Below are 26,136 nucleotides of genomic sequence, written 5' to 3' on the forward strand. Positions count from 1 at the left end.
AGAAACAGGGTGTGCGTTTCATTCTCATCAACATAGAAGAAATCATTTTGCATTTTATGTACATTTTTTCGACATAAAGAAAAGCAATTGTCATCAGCATTTCATTCAATAAAGTCAGCGCAATCAAAAGAATTCATTAGCATTATGACGTTGTATTGTAATGTGAGTGCAGGTAGCTTATATCTAATTCTGTAGCGTTATCGTCCCATACACTTGTGCAATGACATTTCTACTATTGCAAAGTGCCCTGTGGCATACAGTATTTGAGAATGGTGATACACACTCCATCTTAAGATATTTATAGATCCCTTCTGTAAGAGCCATATATGCTCAATCACATTACTCAACTGAGATAATGGTGCATAGTCATGCTAAGTAAATATCAATCAGGCCCCAGTGGGCGTTATCCAAGCCTTCTACTGAATAAAGTTATCAAGTCCAATTGATCCGTTATAGTAACAGAACCATTGATAATGAGGAAGTACCTCACAATAAGCTTTTACAATTATGCCTCAGTGGGCTCTTCAGACAAAGTCAATCTTGTACATCATAATCAACCTGAATATACATCAACACATGCTGACCCAATAAAAATGATAACAGCTTCTTTGCTCTTTCAGAAATCTCCGTCTGGAACAAACAAAACACAAAGTATTGATTAAAACCACCAAGATACAACACACAATGTGAAAAAGACATAAGACTGTACAGAAGAAAAAAGGATAATTATGCAGAAAATAGACATTAGCCTAAATGTACAAACATTTCCTCATCCATGTTCAATCCATTTTGATAAAGGCTATTGCACTTAATTGTCATTTTGGACCCAAGTCTCCTCAACTCCGTAGTATGGTCTCCCCCTCTCTCTCATTTAGGTACGGTATAAAGTACAGCAGATTTCAACAAATTGCAGTTCTGAGATGAGTTTAAAAATGACATGCCATTGAATAATGCTTGTCATTATTTCTAATGGCACGCATGTGCTCCAATATGCGCTTCTTAGCCTTATGGATTGTGCTACCTTTGTAGGCTAGTTTACATGAACAGAGAAGGGCATACACTACATTATCAGAATTGCATGTGAGGTGTTTGTCAATTAGAAATGGTTTCTGCTCAAATGATAGTTTCACAGTCTTAAAACTACTGCTGTATTTGCAGACGTTACATTGGTTACAAGTGTGAAAGCCTTTAATAGTACGAGTTGTGTCAGCATGTATCATGGAATGGCATAAAGACCTAAGGAAATACCAGAACAAAAGATTAGTTTCATAAGTAAATATAATACCCAGCCATGGAATCTTAAGAAAAGTTTAAAGAAATATTGGAATGTCTTAAAAACTGAGCCAGGTCTGGCAGTGGCGATCAGGGAAAACCAAGGAATAACTTTTAAGAAGACACGATCCTGTTGGCTTGGCTGTTTCTGACTGCTTAAAAATAGTAAACAAAAAGAAACAGAAAAAGAAGATTTGTGTTTATTGATGTGCTGTGAGAATATCTAAGTGAAGTTTTGTGTTTTTGTGATATATATATATATATATATATATATATATATATATATATATATATATATATATATATATATATACACACACACACACACACACACACACACACACACACACACACACATAAATACATGTCAGTTCATAGCAAACTGCATGGGGTAATGGTTCAGTCAGCATCAATCATTGGCTCTCTTGCACTGTGAGTTAATACCATTTTATCATCACGTGTGCATCCATCTCAAAATAGTGAGCTTAAGTTTCTGACTGGATGGCCAGTCCTTTAGTTTAGAACTTTCAGTTTTTATAGTTCCCCTTAATTTTCTTTGCTTCCCCTTTATTTGAATGTTTTTAGGAGGCCAGACAGTGCTAACAGGTCACTTGCTTGCCGCACAGCCTATGTACCCACTTCCTCCAAACCAGGAGAACAATATGGAATCCTGTTGTCCATTTCTATCATTCTTTTACCATTCCAAGGTGGCCAACACATTGGCTCTCTATGTGGCAGCATGCTTTAACTTTAAGTTTGACTATTTACAATACCTTTGCAAGACAGACACCGACTGCTGCTATATTTATCTATATTTAGTTTTGCTATTGCAAACATATGCCCACCATGTTTAGACTGCAGAATGTTTTCCGGTGTTCTTTTAATTTATCTTGCGTACTTTGTTGAGTTTGTGTGCTTTATTGCAATTGTGTTAGAAGGTTAATGTAAGAATGAGTTAGTGGATTCATCAATGGATGCATGAGTACAGAGAGAAATGACAGGGTGCATGTATGATGACTTATTGAGTGCCTATATCCATCAGTGACACAAAAGGCACTTTTATTTATAAACCAGTCCTATTTGTGTTACCAAAGAGTGTTGACAAAATTTTAAATAACCACAGGAATCAATGTGTTTCCTTATCTTAGTAATGGACATATTTAATTTAGATTAACTTGAGCATTAAATCCATCACTTTTTATATAATGTAGTGTGTTGCTTTAAGTGAGACTGGCATGCCGAGACATGGGTCCCATGTAAAAGGTGTTACTGGAATCAAGCTGTATAAAGCTGATGATCCCTAACAAGGGCTAAACGAGTCCTGGGATGCTTCTGTTCTGGTTCAAGGAGGAACCAACCCAGCAGTTTGGACTGGACTGTTCCCTTTGAAACAGCGTCAATACTGATTTGCATATGGCTGGGTCCAATCTGAGGTGGCATAATGTGCAAAATAATGATGGACTGGGATGCAGTGGCTAAGACTAATTCAAGCATTCCATCCATCACTTTTGTGTCTACTTTAGTGCATTGGCCCTAATTTAGATTAGCATACTATTATTGTCTGATATGTAATGTTGTCATTTGAGTGTTTCTCATATGTTTAGCTCTTTTATTTTAATTGTTTGTTAATACCAAAACAACTTCTTTCTTGTATCTTTACTCCTCTCAAGTCCTGTCTGACCCCTTATGTTGTGCACATAGATAGTAAGATAATGTATTCATACCCAGGGCATCTCTTGTCAGTGACTTAGAACAGGGTGGACCGTTGACACCATCAAGTGTCTAAAGATGCATTATTCTTATGCACATCTAATCAAGTGTGCAAAAAGAAGAATCTGCAGCACTCCAGAGTTGTATTTACATTTGTATCAGTGTACCTAACTACTTTTTGTGATGTTACTCATTTCAATACCCCAATGCCCTTTACCCCAATGCCCTTTACCTCACCAAATTCCATGTTTAACCATAATTCACTGGAATCACCAATAGTCATGGAGTAGCTTGATTTATCCTTTCCTTTATCTTTTTCTTGGCAGTAATTCATCCTATATCCAAGCAGTCTATGATCTTTCCAACCTTGTGCAGCAGAGAATTCGCATATTTCCTTATCACAATAATCTTATTTACTACCTCAGTCCTGATGGGTACCGGTTCCGGAGGGCCTGCAGAATAGCCCACCTTCATACAGGTAATAATAATCTAATTTCCTCACCAATGGCATTCAGGAATGACCTTTAGCCGTAGGTTGTTAATAAGTAGCAAAACCATTAACCTTTGCAGATACAGAAGGAATAGCTTCTCCTGGAACCGATAACTTGATTACTGTTGCACTTCTTGTCGCCTTCTTGGTTCAACAGAGATTTCATCCCTAGTTATTGCAGTAAAGTTTTTATTGTAGAAAAGTAGGATACGCATGAAGCCTCCATCCTTCCAACCTTCCAACTCTTGTGCCTACTCTTAAATATCTTTTTCACAAAGAGGGCATGCTATTCAAGATGCAATCTCAACTCCAATCTAGGAATGCTTTCCAATTCATCTCTAATACCAACTCTATCTGTATCACACCAACAATTCACCACTGCCAATATCACCACTATCAATATTACCATCAGTATCACCAACACACAATACAATTATCACCACCGTTGGCAACACTACTCATTATTCTACCAAAACTAATACCACCACAAATGCGGGTGTTGCCACCAGCAATGTTCCCCCTAAATTTCCCCCTTTGTGCGGCAATGAATGGATTCCCATTGCCATATCAGACTTTCATCAATCCTGTATGTGTAGCTATGAGTTAAATACTAAAGTTGTTATCATTACTTCCTAGGTGATGCTGGAACTTTTCACCCTTACTTTCTTGATCCCTTAGAAAAAAGAAGTAACTTGTTCCTGGGACACCAATGGAACACAACAGTATCCACCACTGATACTGGCCTATTGCCACTTACTTACGTAAAAAAAAAACAGTTGTCATGATCTATTTATGTCATTATTCTCTTTTTTCCTGCAAATTTTAGGAGTGCTTCAAAACAGGGTTGATTCCTGTAGTGAATGCTATACAAAATTAGCAATGACAGAATCCCCCCTCAACAACGTGGGCAATTCACTGGTTTGGTCTAGCACCACTGCTAGATGTGGTCCAATGATACATTAGTGCTGTGGAAAGGGGAAACTCAACATCTAAATTCCAGTTTGACCATTACCTAAATATGCTAGTAATTAACATTATAATAGAAATGTGGCTATAGCCCCCAACCTAGTGGCATTTACCTGAGAATGACAGTGTCTTCACCGTGCCATCAGAGCCACCCCACAAAAGTTGGAGTCTAGTGGGCAGGGTGAAAACTGTGGAACCAGGAGAAATCAATTTCAATCCCAGCCTGCCTAAATTGGTCGATTAGGTGTACTTTGACAATCACTGTTTGAACTTTCTCCTCTGCTCTCATGTTCTGCCAACAATGGGAGAATTTATAATCAGGCTGAAGGCTGCTATAAATATGAGATTTAAACAACTGGACTGGAACCCATTGGGTACAAACATGTGTGAGACAAACCTTTTTCTGTTTAACACAAGCACAAATATGAAAGTTACAGGCCTTGGAGCCAGCACTACTACATGAATTTGAGAAAATCCTATTCTTGTGCCTGGGTCTCCTAATCTCCCAATATTTGAGAACTGAGTACCTCAGAAACTGACTGTGGAGATGGCTGCACTAGCAAGAGTCACTTGATGCCATTACTTTCCAACTGTTTTCCCTACATCTCCGCGCATATGCATGCACCAAGAGACAGATTATCTTTCCATCTGCTTGAAATTAAAAGTCATGTGGCCTCGAAGTCTCTATCATAGTGTGTAGACCAGGGAGCAGAGAGCACCTGAGAAGATCACTAATAGGAGCAAGAGGAACTGAAGGAGAGCACAAAGAAGGATTAGCAGAGACTATTGGAGGAGTTCATGATGAGGAGGTGACAGAGGAGAGCTCTAGCGTCGAACATTGTCAGGAACATACAGTGGGGAGCATGAAGCGGAAGAGCAGCAAGAAACACTGGAGGAGAGCACTGCAAGAAAGCACTGGAAGAGATCGCTAAAAGAGTGCCCCGAAAGACACTTCTGGTGAAAAGCACGATGAGAAGACCATGGAAAGCAGTAGAGGAGAGCATGAAGAGAAGGGAGAGGTGGAGAACACTGGTAAAAAGCACTAGAAGAGAGCATCAAAGTGGACATCTGAAGAGCGTGAAGAGAAGGGGGGCAGTGGAAAGCAGTGGAGGCGATCACGAAGAGGAAGAGGTGGCAGACAGTACTGAAAGAGATCATAAAGAGGAGGGCCTAAAAGAAAGTGCTAGAAAAGAGGGTGTGGAGGAGAGGGCAGCCCAGTCCACTGGACCATGCCATAAAGAGTAGAGGGCAACAGAGTGCACTGGGGAAGAGCAAGAACAGAGCACTGGAACAGAATAGCATAGAGCACTGAGAAAAGGGTGCAGTGGGGAGCACCGGAAGAGAGTAACAGAATAGAGCTGGCAGAGAAGGGAGCAGCACACAGCATCAGAGAAGAGCATGAAAAAGAGGGGAAACATGCATCACTGGAGAACAACACTGGAGAAGTATTAAAAGTGCTGGAAGCAGGGTTTTAGGTGGGATGCAAAAAGTCAGGGTCTGTAAAAGAGGTGTCGCCTGTTTAACTAACAAAGTGACTTAAACATGAAATTGACATTTCTGTGAGCTCCTCAGCCAGTGTTTTGGGTCCTCTGTAAGCGTTCTGTTATTGCATCCATTCAGATAACATAACTGACATGCACCTAACAACAGACAGGGCTATTGGCTTTGTCAATAGCTGTTAGCTGTTTAAGGTAAATCATTAGGAACAATGATCTTGTTGTAAATAATGAATTTTGAAAATGTTTCATTTTGGAAATTCTGAGACTGTTAATTAAATTTGACTGCAGCCTGTAAAAGGGGTAATGATCTCCAGTGCCTCAATCACACACGTTGTGTTCACTCTGTTAAACATTTACACCCTTTTTATCAACAGATCTACTGCATATCTTTCACCTCATCTTTGTCCTCTTCAGCACCCTCTTTTCACTCTCTCCTGCTTGCATCTTCATTACTTCACTCTTTTCCAAACTCACAACACACCCACTCACCAGTAAGCACTGTATTTTCTTTTCTTTCACCTTGTCAATATTTTGAAAACGGTGGAACCTCCTTTAGACACACAGTTGCACAGAATCCCAATTGTGACTAGAGTACATGACTAATATTCAGTGTACTCTGTGAAGAGGTCAAGGATTGGATGACCATTTACTTTGAACACTTTTATTACCCGTTCGTTCGTTCAAATAACTTTATTCCATTCATTAGAATCATAAATGTTTGCACAATAAAACATCTAAAAACAACAACAAAAATGTGCACCTGTTCCCATCCATAGATCTTAATAAAACAGCAAAATGTATCACTTTTATGACCCATTGACATGCCCTGTGAGAAACTTGCACTGTGTTCCGCTCCATAGTGCTCAATTGTGGCCTCATATAAACACCTGGAGGCGACTTTGTTCGAAGTATGCACAATACAAGAGTAATATGCTACACAAAAAACAAAACATCGTGAAATAGCTAACCCTCTTTGGGAATGTACACTTAATTAAAACATGTGACATATAAACAGGAATTTAACGTTTTTTACATTAATTGTTCAGAAATCGATCATTATTTGCCACTAAATTTCATAAATATGGATGTATTACGATAGAACGCAAACAAAAACAACGAATGCCATTACATCGCATTTTCGACATCTCATGCACCGTTACATCGCATGCATTTACCACGCAAACCATGACATCGCATTCCCGTTCACATGCATGTAAAATACCTTTTCAACGTACACAAACACCACGCATTCAATGACATTGCAAAATGTCCCCTAACGGACCCCTAAACAATAATATAGGAACCTACCAAACACAGTACGACCCCCTGACACTACCCGCAACCCTAAGTCTTAAGCCCTAAACACTAAAGCCTAAAAAAAGACCGTACCTAAACCTTAAACCCTAAACACTTAAGCCTATAAAACGACCCTACACTTCAACCTCAACCCTAAGCCCTAACCCATAAAGCCAAAAACAGTACCCTACACTACTATTACCCTAAGCCCTAACCCCTAAAGCCTAAAACACTACCATATAGTACTTCCTCAACCCTAAGCCCTAAACCCTAATCCATAATCCCTAAAATACTACCCTCCACTACATTCCCCATCAACTACCCTGAACCCTAAAACACTATGAGACCAGCGTTGTCCTTACCTGTCTCTCGTCGTGGTTCCAGTGTTGTCTCCCTGGCCCGGTGCAGACCTTCCCGGAGCCCGTCCCGGTGCACAACCCGTTGGTGTAAAAGCATGCATTGTAATGTCGCATGCGTTGTAATGCAAATGATGGGGTTGTGCTGCGCACTCCTTGTTTATTAGCTGAATCCTACTTTTAGACTCTTCAAATGCTTTAATCTGGGCATGCTTGGCGGGAAGGAGGTAGCTACCCTCCCCTGCTAAATCAAAATGATAATAAAAGTGTCACCTGATCACTTTACCCTGCCTGCACGGCTAATGCAAACACACTGTTTGCTTAGTTTTTTAACCACAGTTTCCTTCTGCTAATCAAGTTTATCACAATTTCCTCCTGAAGACAATTTTCGCAAAACCTTAAATTCAATTGGCTTTTCAAATTTCTTTTACTACAAGATCAAACTTTTGTCAGGGTAATTAATACAATTTCTAACAAAAAACACATTAACCTATACAATTCAATGTTACATCAATATAAATTACCAATCATGCTGTCGCAGATCCCTATGCATTTCGGGATGCAAGATCCCTTCTTCGGGGGAACTGTAAAAATAAAAAATGGTTTATCAATTTTAATTTGCAACACAGAGTGGTCCAAGTCACTCCTAATTCAGCTATCATCAAATGGCTCAATTCATTGTGATGAAAGGATGAAACTCAAAATTGACCTTCACAAATATATAAATCCAAAAGGTTTAAACATATTATGCAAGACATTACTGGCTTTCTACTTAATAATTCACTGTATACAACTTTAGTAGTTGAATTTTAATAACACAAATTAGACAATACTTTCTCTTATTGGAGTGAAATGATAAATGTACAACTACAGTATGATTTTGTATTAGTTTGAACTCAATTGTAGTAATGATATATTTATTTACTATTCATTTTCTATGCTATGATTTAGCATAGATACCTTAGGGCTTTAGTTGCGCAATATAAATTATTTTCAAATCAAATCAAATCAATGATTTAATGGAACAATTTCCAAAAAGATTCGAAATACAGAAGACTGCCTATATAAATGTAGGCTATGTTTAGCCAACATGATGATGGGGTTTTCCTGGTCTCTGCTGCTCTGTGATATTATGTTCTGTTGGTTTGTTTTTGCGTGGCACTTGTACATGTAATTGGTCACCTTCTAACCATAACTGCAGTTATTCCCTGTATCCAGCTATTCAATATAACTTCTTTACTATGGGAATATCCTTTTCTGGACTCTTTAATTTTGTACTGAGCCCCTTGAGATTATAATAATTTTCCAGGGAAGAAAGGGCCTTGCTGTGGCCACCTTGAGTGCAAGATCATCTGACATGTAGACTGACCAAAATTAATACTCTGTCTTGATGATCTCATAAAGGACTTGATTTGTGTATCAGACATTCTTTTACACTCACCATTACGTCAAAATGGCTCATAACTGCAAATGCTTCCTAGGCTAGGGTTCTTTTGCTTTTGTGGACATAGCAGTTGCCTTTTCTGTTAGTGGGAATTTTAAGATATGTGTAGTTTGTAGCCACTATATTCACAAATACAACCTTAGCTGCTACTTTTGCACATTAATATGTGTTCCAGGATTTCTATATTGCAAAGTAAAATGAATCTGTATTTTTATCACAGATAAAGTGATCCAGCAGAGAAAAGATTTGTTGAAAAATGAGAAAGAATTGGAAAAAATACAACAGAAGAGGCATTTAGACTTTCTTGATATTCTGATTTGTTCCAAGGTATGGATTGCATGTTTGCATCTCTCTTTCCAGGGTTCTTTGTTATGATTTACTGCTTTTACAAAAAAGGCCAATCTTTAGTTCAAACATTTGAAAACAGTTTGGCAAGACTCCCACTATATTTGTGGTAAAGATAAGCCATTCCATTCCAGCAAACTTTATTTTGGTCAATACAGACCATAAAAAAGTACAAAATACAAGAATGACAAAGAGAATACATAGCAAAGACAATACATAAAAGTGGAATGGAAACAAAACTTGATTATAAACAGAATTGAGATTCACCATATGAACAAGACGCAATAGGTTTAAAAGCTTCTTCTCAACAAGCGGCATTTACCCCTCATGTTAGTTTAGTCAAGTTTCAATTCATCAATAATATTGGTTTTTGAAAGGAGAAGAAGGTTAAAAAAAGTTTAGAATAAGTTAAAAAGTAAAAATGTTAAAAACGATCTGAATATGACAATGTCGGGACTGTGGAGGTTTTATGCTTGCAGTGATGAGTTTAACAATACCCTTCAATAATGCCACAGAAAGTTAAAAAAAATGGGAGACAGCGAAAATAATAGGTGGGTGGGTATCCATCCTCAATATTCTAAATGCCTCCTCAAACTGCCTGCACCCCAGGCTTCTGCAAAGTGAGAGAAGCCATTGTCGTTAGGCTGTTTTATAGACAGGACAAAAGAGAAAGACATGAATAACAGTCTCATCTACACAGTTACATGCAGGCCTCACAAGGGGGGGGAGAGGGGTGAGCTTTTAGCCTCTTGTTAGTGAAGGCTTGAAGCAGCAATTGCCCTATTCTAAACTGAATATATAATTTCCTAGTCTGGACAGGTTGAATGACGTCCAGAAGGACCACGAGCTGATACTCAGCTTTAATGTTTAAAAAATGTCAGCTAATTTGAGGTATCTATATGCTCTTCCTCGTTCCAGACGTGAAGTTGCCAAGAACGCTATCTCCGGGTTGCTCCATAGGTTTGGGAGACCTATCTTATAACATAGATCCCTTTTAAGGAGTCTGTCCTTACTTTTAATAGATTCAATGAGGGCTCTATTGGCCTTACAGCACTTATCATTGAACCAAGTTTGATTGGCACCCTATTTCGCTTTGAAGTGTGTCTGGGGATTAAATATATTGGTCATGCTAGTTTTTAGTTCTGCATGCAGCACCTCTATTTAAACAATTGCTCAAGGGGAGTCCATTTCCTGTAAGGGCAAGATAGTTAGAGAAAATAGTGTGGCTACCTTATCTGGTGACTGCTCAACTGCCCCCATCTAATTCTCCTTCTGTTATTGGCGAGTATTAGGTTGCTGTCTAGAGGGGTACCACTATCCACAGGGTTATGAAAATCTGGGAGGTGTGGCTCCAAGGTCAAGCCATTGTGTTCACTGTCCTGATTTGGCAGGACGGCGAAGTCAGCAAACCACTGCTATAGTCTTGTTTCCACTAAAATATAATCCAGCAGAGAGGATTGTCCATTTCTATTAAAGGTTAGCCCCCCCTGGTCTGTTTGAATACGACCATTGCACGCTCTCAGAGAATGAGTTTGTGTTACTGCATTGATCTGGAGTGCCAACGGGGTCCAGGCCTTTATTGGTTGGATTTGGGGGTCAAGGATTAGCCAATGTCGGTCCTCATCGATGGAAAGAGCATCCGTAGAGGCATCAAGAGGGTCAAATTGACAGTTAACATTAACCAGCCTTATGTTCGGGGGAACAGTACCAATAAAAGTGTTCAGTTGTTCGAAGGTATGTGATTTGTGGAAAATACTTACAGGAAGGGAATAGATGTTAATAAAAGTAATTGTAAGGCTGGGTGAGAAAGTGAGTACAGGACACTGAATGTTGTTAGACAGGGTATTCAGCCGGTCCACTGTACTATCCAGGTTCGTGGCAAACCAGGTATATAAGCCGCCTGAGAGTCTGCCTCTCCCCCCCTTCGTGGCCAGCACATTAAAGGTTGCATATCCCATCTTCACAATATCATCCCTTGCCCATGTTTCCTGGAACATACACACATCAAATTTGCCTACGAATAACCCCCATTCTGGGCATTATAATTTACTTTTTATTCCGGCAATGTTCCAGGATAAGACCCTCAGCTTATGATCAAAGTTTTCACCAGGGCATTAAGGCTGTTAGAATCTAGGGTTTGCGTGTGTTTCTGCTTGGCCATTTGGGCTACTTCCACATCTTCCACAGGGAGACCGCTCCTGGATGGACCAAAGATTAAGGAGTCACGTGCTTTCGGCACTGGGTTTCGAGGAGAGTCTACACATTCCCATGGGAATCAATGGCTCCCGGTTGTTTTTTGGTTTGTGGAGCACCTAAATCATCCTCATGACCACAGGGGGTATTCTGGTTCAGCTGGCCACTATTGGATTCCCTTAGTTCCCTACTTGACCCCCGGAACCCATACCTCAGGGCAAGTCCACCTTCCCACACAAGTCAATCCACCTCCTGTAATACCCCAAACCTATTCACCACTGGGATGTTAAAACGAGAGATCTGTGGGGTGGACTCACTATTGGTTGTTCTAAATACCAGTTAGTTGGTGCATAGGTGTTAGTGTTCCTATTTTGGCTATGACTATGGAAATGAAAATAGTCCAATGTATGGGCCCTGACCTTTGTGTAAGGTGCATAGGGACGGGAGATGTGGGCTGCTAGGGTGTGAACGGTCTGGGGATTGCTGAAATTAATAACAATACAATCCACTTGTGATGTCTTGGGTCTCTTGCCCACCCATCCAACTGTACGAACCATTAGGATCTCTCCTGCTTGATCATAGGAGAACTGCCTATGCCCGGACAGCCAGAAAAGGCATTTGTTCCTTAGGTCCAGCTGCATTTCCTTCTGGCCCTCTTTAATCTCGGGTACTCCTGTCAATATGATGACATACGCAAGTGAGGATGGGGGTAAATTTATAGTCGGGAGTGTCACTGCTCCATAGCCTTTCTCCATGGCCACCACCCCTTCCCTGTCTGCCCTGGGCTCTAATCGGGGGGTCCTTTTTGCATTTGGGTCCTCTGTTGTGCCTCCCGTTTGCTTTAATAAGGCTCCTCGGGTCTTGAGCCTGTTGGGGGCCTAGCCTTTTTAAATGGCATACAGAGTTTTCCGCTACCTCAGTAATATAAGCATCTATTCTGCTAGCTCCTTTTGGGCATCTAGGGGTGCCACCCTCACGGGACCGTGCTTGACTGGTCTACACTATTTGTCTGCAAACTACAATCCTTCTAATTCCGTGGGGCTAGGGTAATACAATCCGAAGTGTTAGAGTGCCTATTGTCCCCCAGTAAATGTCCTGTGTCTGATTGATTAAGTAAGTGAGCAATCTCTTCATTAACAATAGCTTTCAACTGGATCGCCAGATCCGCCATCAAGTTCCTCACCCAGGGTGGACAATCAGATTCTGCCCGAGGGTTGGTGGAATTTTCTATTGCTCCCCCAGAGCTAGATAGTTCCTCTTCCCTAGATGATGTCAATGTTTTTATTCCTCTTGGCTCCTGCCCCATTTCCAATTTTGAGCTTCCCGTTCTTAACTAAATTAGTGGTGGTTCCACCTTTGCGCGTAATTGGCTGCACTGGTAGATCTTGTTGTTGTTTGTTGTTTATAGCTTTATTTCGATTTCATTTGATATCTTAAAAGCATTACATAGACATTAAAACAGTTAAAAAAGTGAACAGTACAAAATACATAGCTCTATGGAACACTCTATGCATATGACTCAGTAAAACAGTACAGCAATATAAAATGGACTCAGACAAGATGAGAAAGTCTATTAAGTCTAATGCGCCATGCCCAGCCTAAAAACTTGGCCATTGCAATAGCGAACAGGGGGCGAGGGTCCATTTGAAGAATTCCTAAAGCCTCCCGGTGTGACCTAGTCCCAAGTGCTCTACAGAGTGGCTTCAACCATCTGCTACGAGGTGCTGCATAGGCCACAGATTCAAACAGCAGATGGGGAACAGTCTCTAATCTGTGTGAACAACAAGGACAATAGGGCGAGGTCTGGGCCGGAACCTTCCAGTTAGCAGTCACAGTTCCCACTGGAAGCACACCTACCCTGAATTTAAAATAGAGGGCCCTATCCCAAGAAACTGTGATGGAATCCAAATATAGCTCTTTTACCAAGAGAAATTCAGTCGATGACCTACACAGGTTAGGATCCATTTTTCTACCCTCAGACACCCAAGACCAGAATAACTTTTTTAATGTTATCTTTGGCGGAGCAGATCTGTTGTCCCAATCATCCTCAAGACCCAAATTAATTAAAAGATGTTTGACTTCCCTTAGCCACTGAATCTTCGCCCAGCCAGGCGATGCAAGAATCTCTTTTAAGCCATCTGCATAGCTGGACAATTCAGGGACTCTCCAGATACGGGCCCATAGGAGGAGCGGACGCAACCTCGCTTGATCACTAATAGGACAAATGCCCATATCTAGTAAAAGGGGGATAGTTGGAGTATTATAAGGGAGGGCCATTAAGTCTTTGAGGAATTTGTTTTTGGAGCGGGCCAGGTGGTCCGCGTTCTGCACACCCCATAATTCTGCACCATAGAGTGCTGCACTAACACCCCGAGCCCTGTAAATATCCAGTGCCGGTGCGATTGGTTTCTGCGAGGAGCCACAATGTTTCTTGAGAAGGGCACCTGTCACTCTCTTATGGGACAGCAACATCTTTTGGAGGTGGGGTTTCCAACTCATGGAGTCGCAGATACGGATGCCGAGATAGTCAAACTCCCTGACCCTCTCCAGTGGAACTAGATCAAGTATAGGTGGTTTGACTAATTTCCTTGGGGGATTTAAAACCAGGAACTTCGTCTTCCCCATGTTTATAACCAGACCTCTTGAGTCACAAAAGGTTTTAAAGCTGTTTAATAGACTCTGGAGGCCCACTGGTGTCTTAGAGATCAGGAGAGTGTCATCTGCAAATAAGAGGGTAGGTGTTTTCTTTCCTGCCAGGGAGGGGGCATCCACTGGTTTTTGTAGCAGATGCTCCACCACACCGTTGATATATAATGAGAACAGTGTGGGGGCCAACACACAACCCTGGCGGACACCTCTATTTACAGGAATACGTGATGTCTTTTGTCCGTGTGCTCCCCACCTGATCTGGGCAAAGTTGTCTACGTGGAATTTTATCAGCATGTCTAGCAGGTAAGGGGGGATGCCCAATGTGTTGAGGACACTCCAGAGCTGCTCTCGTGGGACCAGGTCAAAGGCAGTCCTGAGATCTATAAATGCCAGGTATAGGCTGCCTTTGCCCAGTACAACCACTTTCCAATAGAGCATCAGCAAGCGGAGTGCTTGCTCGATTGTCCCCGTGCCGGTTCTAAAACCTGCTTGGAAGTCTGACAAAACATTGTTCTCTTCAATCCACTGCGTGACTCTTCCTAAGACAACCTTGCCTGCCACCTTCTGGGAACTATCGAGGAGGCTTATGAGGCGATAGTTAGCAGGGTCGTCCCTGTCTCCTTTCTTAAAGACAGGGACGACTTCAGCTCCCCTCCAAGAATCCGGTAAGGCCGCACCAGCCAAACCAGCATTCATAACGGAAGCAATAAGTCTCCCCCACTCGGCCAGGTTAACACGGAGTAAATCCCCTGGAAGGCCATCCAGGCCCGCTGCTTTATTTGGGACCTGGCGCTTAATCGCCCACTCTACTTCTTTACATGTGAATTGGGAATCCTCCTTGGGCTCCGATTTACCCGGGGCGTGCTGGCCCACCTCATTCGGGACATAGGGCTCACTCGCTGCATAAAGCTTAGAAAAGTGATCGAACCAGGCTCCCTCAGTTATATTGCACGTTATGAGCGAGTCCGTAGGTTTGTCCTTTCTTCTTATTACGTCCCAAAAGCATTTAGCATCTTTCCTAAGGCTGGCTGCCAGTAGATCCTGCCAAAACTGGTTCTCGTGTTCAGCCTTAGCCTTTGCCAAGGTCTTTCTATAGTGGCGCCTAGCACAGCTAATCTGAGCCCCGTCCTTCGCTTTTACCACCCTAATCAATTCTTTTTTGGCGACGCTACAGTCGTGCGAATACCAACCCATATTACGCGTTGGTCTACCATTCGTGCTGCGCCTTGAGCCTGAGGGGTGAGCCACAAAAAGTTCTCCCAGCGCGGTAGTCGCATCAAAGAATAGATTAGGAACTTCAAGGTCACAATCAATGGGTCCTAGTGAGTCTAACTGCGTTGCGATGTTAGTCATTATAGTTTTGGCCTCCCAGATCTTGACATCATTTGCCACAAAGGTGTTCCATTTTAACCGTCTGGCACAGTTAGAAGGGATTACTTTGTTAGTTGTTTTCTAGACGTGAGAAGTTAGGGCAGATGGAGCACCCTCCACGAGGGAAGACAGGGACAGGAGTAGAGGATTGTGGTCACTAACGGGGGACTGCATAACTTCCATATCGGTTAGGTGTGCCCAGAGTCTATAGTTCAACAGTATGAAGTCAATCCGCGAGGAATGACCCACTCTATTGTACGTATGAGCTCCTAGCTGGTCTGACTTAGTTCTACCATTGGTGGCCCTAAGGCCATGTTCCAGGCAGAGTACATTAAGATCAATAGCATTTTGAGACCAGCTTCTGATAGGGGCCAGCGAGAGAGATGGAATACCTCTTCTGGCATCATCCTCCCAAGTGCCCAGTATATCTTCGGTAGCCAGAGGTTCAAATGTGCAGTTAAAATCCCCTGCAAGTATCACTAAGGCATCGGGCGCACAGGAACTAAGGCCCTCCTCAATACCCATAGTGGACAATGTTTATTTTCCACCCTTTGCCCCCCTAACATAGATGTTAAAAACTTCGAGGCTACTCCCCCCCTGTGGCATTCTAACAGAGATTCTCTGTAGATCCGGTGACTCCTTAACTATGTGTCTAATAGTGAGGCCTAGCGAGATATTTGCCCAAATGAGAAGACCGCCAGAAGAACGGCCTTTCCCTGCTTGCGATTGTGTTGCAGAAACAAAATAAGTGGTAAACCCCACCTTATGACATGGTTCCAAACACCAGCTTTCCTGGAATAGGCACAACCCGAATTGTTCAATAAAGAGATTCCAGTCGGGTATGTCTATATTCCGGGCAAGGCCTGCTATATTCCAACTGAGTACCTTAAAGCCCTCCCTTGGAACCCTATTTAGGCCATGCACATGGTCATTTACGGGGTTGGCCAAAACAATACTAGGAGTGGTGATAGGGACAGCAGTGGAGGGATCAACCGTAGTTGTTACAACAATCTCCGTTACCAGCTCTGCTGCCGGGGAACAGAATAGCTCTCCGCCCTCGGTCAACAGCGGTGATGGAATACAACTGTTGGCCAGTTCGGGTGAAGATGGTTCTAGGGAAAGGGGTCCCTCTAGCTGTGGGCAGCCTGTTGCAGGTAACTCCCCGGGAAGGCAATTACACTTGACGTTATCGTGAGAAAGGACCACCTGCCTTGATTTGTTACTGGTAATGCGCTCAAGGATTGTGTCCACTGATCGGAATTCGGGTGGTCTATCCTCTGTGGACAAAACCCTGTTTTCCGGTGCATTATGGTTGTGGTGAATACCTCGAGAATGCGCAGCAGTAAGATGCTGGAGAGGTAGGGACAAGTCCTCATGAAAAACTGTGCAAGGCGCATTATTAATGAGTCAATCGATATCTTCAAGGCAGCCAAATCTATTGTGAGTAGGTGCCCCATCCCATCTCCCTTGTGTACCCTGCCAGCAGTCTTCTGCATCATCCCATGCATGTCTTCTAGACAATGGCCAATTCCCCCCATTTTTGGGGCGTAAAGGCGGAGGATAGAAATACGTTAGGGATCTTGCTACTATGGTCGAATTCCCCCCATGATCATTCCATGTACATATGTGATGTGCTGTATAGGGGTCATCAAAGGAAACAATTATACAGTCACCTGGGATTGATTTGAGAGAGGAGCCTACCCATGGTATCCTCCGAACCATGAGAATTTTACTTCTCAGGTGAGCAGGTAACGGCCTATTTTCATTAAGCCAGTGTGTTACCTTGTTTCTTAGTGACCCATAGTCTTCCTGCTGATGGTATGCAATTTCTGGGACGCCTGTCAGCACCACCACATAAGGTCTAACATCTGGGGGGAGCTCGACATAACCCCCACGATGCTTTTCCTTATAGTTTTCCCCCTGCATCTTTGGATAGTAGGACTTTTGTTGTTTTGCCCTTGTGGGTGGTATGGGCTTTGTAGCTGGAACTGTTTGGGCAGGTGGTTGCTTGGGTAACTGCTTTATGCCATTAGTATTATTACTTATGGTTGCCTTAGAGCGGGGTTTAGGGATGGGTTTGGTTACAGGGATCAAGGGTATATGGACTGTGGATGGTAATATGGGGTGGACTGGGTCAGTTATACTGCTCGGTTTGTGATCAGTTATAGTAAGAGTAGCTAAATTTAAAATACTTTTTTCTGTCTCAAGCAGTTGATTTTCTATACATGTAAGCCTGACTTCCAGAGGTGCTAGAAGTTTCTTTAGCGTTTCCCAGACAATCGTTAAGAATTCCACATCCCTCCCCCCTATCACACACACAGGGACCCCTTCGTTCTCACCATCAATAACTAGATTGTGCACCCCCTCTGAACCCATCCGACTAGTTTCTGCACTGGTTGTACTGTTGGGGGCCACAGGTGGTAGGGATTGGGGAGGGAAGTGGGAGGATATAGTGGGCGCCCCTCCTACAATAGGGTTAACATTTGTAAGAATCTGGGCCTTTGCAACCTTCGCCTTCTTCCTAGAAAAGGCAGATGTAGTTTGGCGCTTACGTTTCGAAACAGCCACTTCTTTAGGTGGAGAAGGATTCTTGCCTCCCTCTCCCTTAGGATCAAAAGTTATGTCTATAAAGGATCCCTTTACCGGCTCCAACACTCCCAAGGTGGACGAGCAATCGAGGGGCGAAGAAAGTGATGGCCCCCCCATCGGGGCAGGGGGTGGAGAGACAGGAATCCGGTGGACAACTGCCTGCGTCAGGGCGGGAGCAATACCTGTCCTACGATCGGGAGTTTTAGCTAGTGCAAGGTGGCCTAGGGATGACTTCCTCGCTACGGACAATTCCAGCGATATTCTTCTGGCTGCATCAAGGTCCATAGAGACTCTTTGCTGCATTTTGTTAATTTCTACATCAATGGCAGTATTAGTTCTAGTGATGAAATCATCAAGAGTCCCGTTCATCTTCCTACCTTTAGCTGCCCTGTTTCTAATCTCACGCACAGACATAATGTCTATACATAAAAATCAACAGGGATTAGTAGGAAACAAAAGGCAAAAGTTAAGAAGCAAATAAATAGAACCAAGAGGAGAGGCCCGGTCCGGTCTCTTCCGTTCTCTAACGGCCTCAAACGGCCCGCTCTTTGCCCGGTCTTAGCCCCGAGCTGAGTCCCGCGCATGCGTCCCGCGCTGCGGGACACAACGACCAAGATATAAGAGTGGTAACGGGCTGTGGGCGGAGCAACAGGGAGAGTGGACCGGAAGATGGGTGGCGGTCAGGCAGGGACTCCTGGGAGATGGAGTCCCTGCAACGCTCGCAGCCCCGTTGCGTGCCTCTACCTGCGTCTAACAGTTCCCAGCTCCCTCGGTGCGTCTAGCTGCCTCTGTCTCCACAAGCGATGCGGCACCCGCGGAGCGGGTGCGGCGAGGTCCGATGTCCGAAAGGATGCAGAATGTGGCTCCCCTCCAGCAGAGTCTTTGATAGTGGTAGATCTTGGGTTAAGGGTAAGGCTTGAGGGGACTCTCTTTTCCTGGGTATAGACTCTACTAGCCGATAAGCAGATACAGGGCTTACGGCTTGGGAGGTAGATGCCTCGGGCATTGGGGAAAAGATGTCTGGCGTTAGGGACAGGCGCCTCTCAGTCAACTCTATTTCGGACATTACTCCCCCAATAGCCCTGTGGAGCATCCTATCGATTGAGGCTGAGGGCATTGGAGAGGAAATGGGCATTTGAAGATGTTTTGTTATACATGCGCGCTTCTCCATTTCTCAATTGAACAGAGTTAAATGGTAGCCTCAGCCCTAAATTTGGCTAAGTGCGGTAGATTTAAAAAAGTGGAGATGAGCAGGCAATAATCACAGAGAGAATGTCTCAAGTGCTGCCAAGGCTATTACAGTACATATGTGACTTTCAAGTAAGACAATAAGTTACTGATTCCAGTTTCCACCATCGGCTCCTGCTGGTGGGTCAGGGAAACTACTATACAATACAGTAAAATAGTATTGGAAGATAAAAAATGACTATTTAATAATCCAGGAAGAGTCCAGGAAAACAGGTGTGAACATCAGGTCAGGGCAGATATCGCGGTGGCGGCTCCTGCCGCAAAGGCCTGTGGGCATTGTAGTCCCCCTGAGCGTCCCGCGCTGTGGGAAAGGATGGCCCCTATTAAGCACCTCCAGTCACGAACAGTGGTTGAGGACAGAGGTCGCAGTGGCGACCCCTGCCGCAAAGGTCTGTGGGCGTTGTAGTCTTTCTGAGCATCCCCTTACATTCAAGGTGGTGGGAAGGGGTTTAGATATGCTATTAAAAGCCTCTGGCACATTATGGCCGATGCCAGCATATACAAGTAGTTTGAAGGGAAGGCTTTTACGTATGGAACTCCCCCAGCGACCCTCAGCCAAGTAGCACAAGAAGCCCCATGCACAGACAGTCAGCAGAGCACATGCACCCCCCGCCCCCCCCAATGAGCAACCTAGTGGTCTCTGGTGGTCCCTGATGGCATGGCAATGACGAGCCTCAAGAGAACAGCTAACTAGTTTATTCTCTGGGAGGTGGCGCTACCCAAGGCTGAAGCTCTTCTTGGCCTCTGTATTTGTTCCAGAGCAGCCCTACTGGGAACAAGGGACCAAGAACTGGCTTAGTTTTAAGGCTCCCACGGGCTGTACTGTAGCTGTAGTAACTCAGGCTATAGTCTATAAAGTAGTGAAAGCGCTTGGGACTTGATCCATTTATCCACTCACCTCTTCTCAGCTGTTTCTTTATGGGGCTTGGACATTCGACCAATCGTTCTGCCGCCAACTTTCAATAAAACATCCGCTGTCCTGCAGCCAGCAGCCTGCCGCCCAGGAAATAGCTAGGAAAGCAGTAAAAGAAAGTACCACCCACAGTGATGCGCAGAGTTGCTCTGAGTTGCAGTCGAAGCTTAATGCTTATTTCAGTACAAAAAGAATGGGTCCGAGTTCTGGTATCTCTATTACCAAGACTTACTTAAATTTGTTTTTGGACAGACATACACCACAAACTCTTCAATAATTGCGATTAAATTTTGAAAACAACATGGTGCTATTTAGAACCTTCAATAGCATTTATTTCTGCAAGGTTATTCTTTCATTATTTTGCAATAATATCAATCATGTGCAACAGAGTTTTTTAATGTAATTGTATAATCATTACATAAATGGTGCTCTCTGTGAGAAGGGGAAAGGGTGTGTGGAGATTGTGAGGGACAGGGTAAAGGTGCTGTGACTTTTCAGAAAATCGCGTTAAAATCAAAAACGCCTTTACAATCAAATAAATGAAAAACGTTCCCAAAATGCATCACACATAGGTACAAATTAATTCCTCATTTTAATCCTATGGTGTGTTAGATTGGCGTAGTTCTTAGGTTGGCGTAGTTCTACGTTTCGACCCCCGTTTACGCTAAAGGGTTATTCATGCCTCATGTTGGGGTCTTCTTCAGGAAGGTGAAATAGAGAGCCTGAAAAGTAACGATAATGCCGGGGCTAAGATTAAATTGCAGTGGTGATGGGTCTGGGAAGTTATCAAAGAAAAAACGAGTTGTACATACATTAAAAGACGGTTAGTGGCTATCCCGTCTGGTCGTGGGCCTTGGTATGCTCCTATGATTTCTGAAATACATAATATGAAAGAAATACTAAGTGGGCTGCGTGAGGCCATGGCCCGTATAAGGACAAGGAAAGACAAAGGGACTTACTTAGACGGTGTTCCTGCGTGAGGTATACACAACGCCTTGTCAGATGAAAACAAATAGGATCTCTCAAAGTGCAGAAAACGTCTCTCTGAAATGTCAAACAGAAAACGCCATTTAGAAACTGTGATGGCGTTCAAGATTGAAAGTTAAAGCCACCGTGTTAAGATGACCAAAGACGTATGGAATCATGGAAAAATGAATGCGGCGATCCGAGTAATGCGGGCGCCGCAAGGCATCAAGTTACAGGACTTGTTCAACATCGTGAACCCACCCCTACCTTTGCGTTAATGTTTTCATAGGGAGAAAGGGACGCTGCCGTCAGTCCTTCATGCTGCGGTGTTGCATCTGCAGAAGCTCGCGGTGCAGCCGCTCAATGCTTGTATGGAAAGGGGCTCGACAGCGGCTGGCCAATCAGCGTGGAGTACTCGAAAGGGCCGGAGTGGCGGCTCAGGGAGTGCCTGTAAAGTGCTTGCGTTATAGAGGTCGGGTCTATGACTTAGGGGGCATGTGCCTAATGTGTGTGATTAGGTTGAAACAAAAGAATTCAGCGTCGTAAATCAAAAGCACATATAGTAAAATCCACTTTATAAGATAGTACCCAAGTTACCCAAGTTGGAACAAATGAAAGTGAGATTAGGGATACTGCAAGGTGACATAATTCTTGTATACATGTGCATTGCCCACTTTAGGATGGATAAAAACATTTCAAAGTACCTTTAAAAAGTGTTGGAACAGAAGAAAGTAGCCGTGAGGTGTCATGAATTAAAAAATACACGTATACATATGCATTTCCCACTACATGGGGCTCATTGTATGGAAACAGTTCAAAAGGAATAACATAAGTCGTGTTAATGTTCAGCAGTCCACAGAATGCGCAGACTATTCAGGATTGAGACCGGCCATTTGTGCATAGTTGGCATCTAACTCATTCAGCCCTCCAGATATGGTCTTAAATTTCTGCATCCATTTACATTCCCTGATGTCAAGAATGGAGTTCAAATTACCCCCACGTGGGCCCAGGGAGATCTTTTCTAGTATTACCCATCTGATGGATTCCGGGGCATGGTTTTGGTCTTTGAAATGATCAACTAATGGAGCACCTACTGTGGAGCAACGGATCCTGCTGCAGTGTTGGAATATTCGGTTTTTCACTTTTTGTTGTGTTTGTCCAACGTACATCAGGTCGCATGGACAAAGAATTGCGTAAATCACCCCACTTGTGTTGCAGTTTGTGAATGACTTCAAATCTATTGTGAGATTATTGTAAGTTATTTGTTTAGTTTCCCAACACATAGGGCACGCTTTACAAACAGTACATCTGTAGTGTCCTACTACCTCTGGTAGTTTCCATAGACTTTGGATCGTGGGTGCCTGTGGGGTATCCAGTAATGCTCGTGCTCGTGCATTCTATCTCTAAATAACCCCTACAGAGACATGATCACAACATGGCATCGGTATATAGACGATGTCCTTATGATATGAGTGAAAAACCGAATATTCCAACACTGCAGCAGGATCCGTTGCTCCACAGTAGGTGCTCCATTAGTTGATCATTTCAAAGACCAAAACCATGCCCCGGAATCCATCAGATGGGTAATACTAGAAAAGATCTCCCTGGGCCCACGTGGGGGTAATTTGAACTCCATTCTTGACATCAGGGAATGTAAATGGATGCAGAAATTTATGACCATATCTGGAGGGCTGAATGAGTTAGATGCCAACTATGCACAAATGGCCGGTCTCAATCCTGAATAGTCTGCGCATTCTGTGGACTGCTGAACATTAACACGACTTATGTTATTCCTTTTGAACTGTTTCCATACAATGAGCCCCATGTAGTGGGAAATGCATATGTATACGTGTATTTTTGAATTCATGACACCTCACGGCTACTTTCTTCTGTTCCAACACTTTTTAAAGGTACTTTGAAATGTTTTTATCCATCCTAAAGTGGGCAATGCACATGTATACAAGAATTATATCACCTTGCAGTATCCCTAATCTCACTTTCATTTGTTCCAACTTGGGTAACTTGGGTACTATCTTATAAAGTGGATTTTACTATATGTGCTTTTGATTTACGACGCTGAATTCTTTTGTTTCAACCTAATCACACACATTAGGCACATGCCCCCTAAGTCATAGACCCGACCTCCATAACGCAAGCACTTTACAGGCACTCCCTGAGCCGCCACTCCGGCCCTTTTGAGTACTCCACGCTGATTGGCCAGCCGCTGTCGAGCCCCTTTCCATACAAGCATTGAGCGGCTGCACCGCGAGCTTCTGCAGATGCAACGCGGCAGCATGAAGGACTGACGGCAGCGGCCCTTTCTCCCTATGAAAACATTAACGCAAAGGTAGGGGTGGGTTCACGATGTTGAACAAGTCCTGTAATTTGATGCCTTGCGGCGCCCGCATTACTCGGATCGCCGCATTCATTTTTCCATGATTCCATACGTCTTTGGTCATCTTAACACGGTGGCTTTAACTTTCAATCTTGAACGCCATCACAGTTTCTAAATGGCGTTTTCTGTTTGACATTTCAGAGAGACGTTTTCTGCACTTTGAGAGATCCTATTTGTTTTCATCTGACAAGGCGTTGTGTATACCTCACGCAGGAACACCGTCTAAGTAAGTCCCTTTGTCTTTCCTCGTCCTTATACGGGCCATGGCCTCACGCAGCCCACTTAGTATTTCTTTCATATTATGTATTTCAGAAATCATAGGAGCATACCAAGGCCCACGACCAGACGGGATAGCCACTAACCATCTTTTAATGTATGTACAACTCGTTTTTTCTTTGATAACTTCCCAGACCCATCACCACTGCAATTTAATCTTAGCCCCGGCATTATCGTTACTTTTCAGGCTCTCTATTTCACCTTCCTGAAGAAGACCCCAACATGAGGCGTGAATAACCCTTTAGCGTAAACGGGGGTCGAAACGTAGAACTACCCCAACCTAAGAACTACGCCAATCTAACACACCATAGGATTAAAATGAGGAATTAATTTGTACCTATGTGTGATGCATTTTGGGAACGTTTTTCATTTATTTGATTGTAAAGGCGTTTTTGATTTTAACGCGATTTTCTGAAAAGTCACAGCACCTTTACCCTGTCCCTCACAATCTCCACACACCCTTTCCCCTTCTCACAGAGAGCACCATTTATGTAATGATTATACAATTACATTGAAAAACTCTGTTGCACATGATTGATATTATTGCAAAATAATGAAAGAATAACCTTGCAGAAATAAATGCTATTGAAGGTTCTAAATATCACCATGTTGTTTTCAAAATTTAATCGCAATTATTGAATAGTTTGTGGTGTATGTCTGTCCAAAAACAAATTTAAGTAAGTCTTGGTAATAGAGATACCAGAACTCGGACCCATTCTTTTTGTACTGCTTCATGGACCCAGGTTTCCGAGTACATAAGGGCCCACCCCTTTACTACTCACATAATGCTTATTTCAGGCATAAGACTAAAATTAATCCCAGAGTCCACAAGGTCTGGGTTGTAACGAGCGCGCCTCACCGGGTCCTTCTCCTGCTCCTGCTCCTCCTCGTGAAAACCGGTACGGTCATTCTGCAGCATGGTGTTCCTGTGGCATCTCTGCGGGCGTCCGGATGTGAAGTCTAGAAGTGAAGTCACCAGTGAAGATAAGCAATAAATGTGTGTATTTTATTTAACACTGTCCATATTTTGTGACAAGGTTGGTCTAGTTCCCCCAGAAAAATTAAGTTGCCAAATGACATAGTCACTGTATTACACCATTATATTATTGCAGATTTCCTCATTATTCATATACTTTTTTTCCATTTCAATAGCCAATTTTTTGTACTTTATCCAATGCTTATAATGTTTCTATAATATATTTTAAAATTGGTCATTTGAATACATGCTGCGTATTATGCTATATAATTTTCTTTACACTTATCAAAATGATGGAAAAGTCTGACAATGCACAGTTCTGTTCTCACTGTTAATGTGACCCATAAGATTGATCCACATCCCTACATAGGAGCTGCATAGATGTCTGGCAAATCATTGTCACTTCTCAATTCTGTGAAAATTGAAAGTCTTAAAAGTCTCTGTAATCTGAATTTTGAAATACAATAACTCTTTCTCTCACAGTGCCACAAAGTGCCCAGCTAGAATTATTCCAAAGATACTGCTATTTTATATTATATGCTTATGGCCACCAACATCTTCAATACTATACTTTAAGGACTGTATCTGTCATTCTCTCTATTGAGATTAATTTTTCCAATGTTTAGGAGTTTTTGAGAAATGGTTTTCCGAGGGGCCCAGATGAATACATTTTGTTTTGATTGTTTATTATTTAACCAAACCACAAAACAGCTTCTAGATGCTTAGCAAGGGAAATAAATATAAAATAACAGTACAGCTTTTGAATAGCAAGACAAAAAGTCTCAGAAAAAATTCATTCAAAAAGTATATATTTTGTTTAAAGATAAAAAAAATAAAAGATGGGAGTTTCCTAGAGTGCACTGGAAGAGAATTCCCTTACCGTGCCCCACACATATTCAGGGTTTGCCACATCATCCTTTCCAACAATAATGGGTAGAACATTAATTTGTGGCACTTATTGGATCTCAACGTCATGGTTTTGCCACTGCATCTCTTGTAGAAATAATGGAGGGTTCACAATTTAGGGTAGTTGAAATTTTAGAGCGCTAGAATAAATATGAATATCAGCTTGCTCAGTTGAAAGGATACGAGGTGGGCCATGGTTCATCTTCCAAACAAAAGGAGAGAACTAATTAAATCTCCCAAAACTGCTTGTAGTCGTTGTTATCATTGTTACTGTTA

At 42.7% G+C, this 26,136-nt stretch overlaps 1 protein-coding gene and 1 long non-coding RNA gene across 2 annotated transcripts in view; one reads left to right on the plus strand and one right to left on the minus strand.

Annotated features, from left to right (window-relative positions):
• LOC144799957 (cytochrome P450 4B1-like) overlaps positions 1-26,136 on the plus strand; it is a 144,200-nt gene that overhangs the window by 83,178 nt on the left and 34,886 nt on the right. The window contains exons 6-7 of the mRNA XM_078671595.1: positions 3,309-3,460; positions 9,254-9,360. Coding sequence (XP_078527721.1) covers positions 3,309-3,460; positions 9,254-9,360 — 259 coding nt within the window. The remainder of the gene's footprint in view (positions 1-3,308; positions 3,461-9,253; positions 9,361-26,136) is intronic.
• Positions 415-24,938, minus strand: LOC144799969 (uncharacterized). The gene is made up of 3 exons (XR_013603910.1): positions 24,838-24,938; positions 8,114-8,173; positions 415-630 (listed from the first exon to the last, which is right to left on the minus strand). It is a non-coding gene; the product is annotated as an uncharacterized LOC144799969 (long non-coding RNA).

This window comes from Lissotriton helveticus, chromosome 1_2 (assembly GCF_964261635.1).
Source record: "Lissotriton helveticus chromosome 1_2, aLisHel1.1, whole genome shotgun sequence".
Lineage (NCBI taxonomy): Eukaryota > Metazoa > Chordata > Amphibia > Caudata > Salamandridae > Lissotriton > Lissotriton helveticus.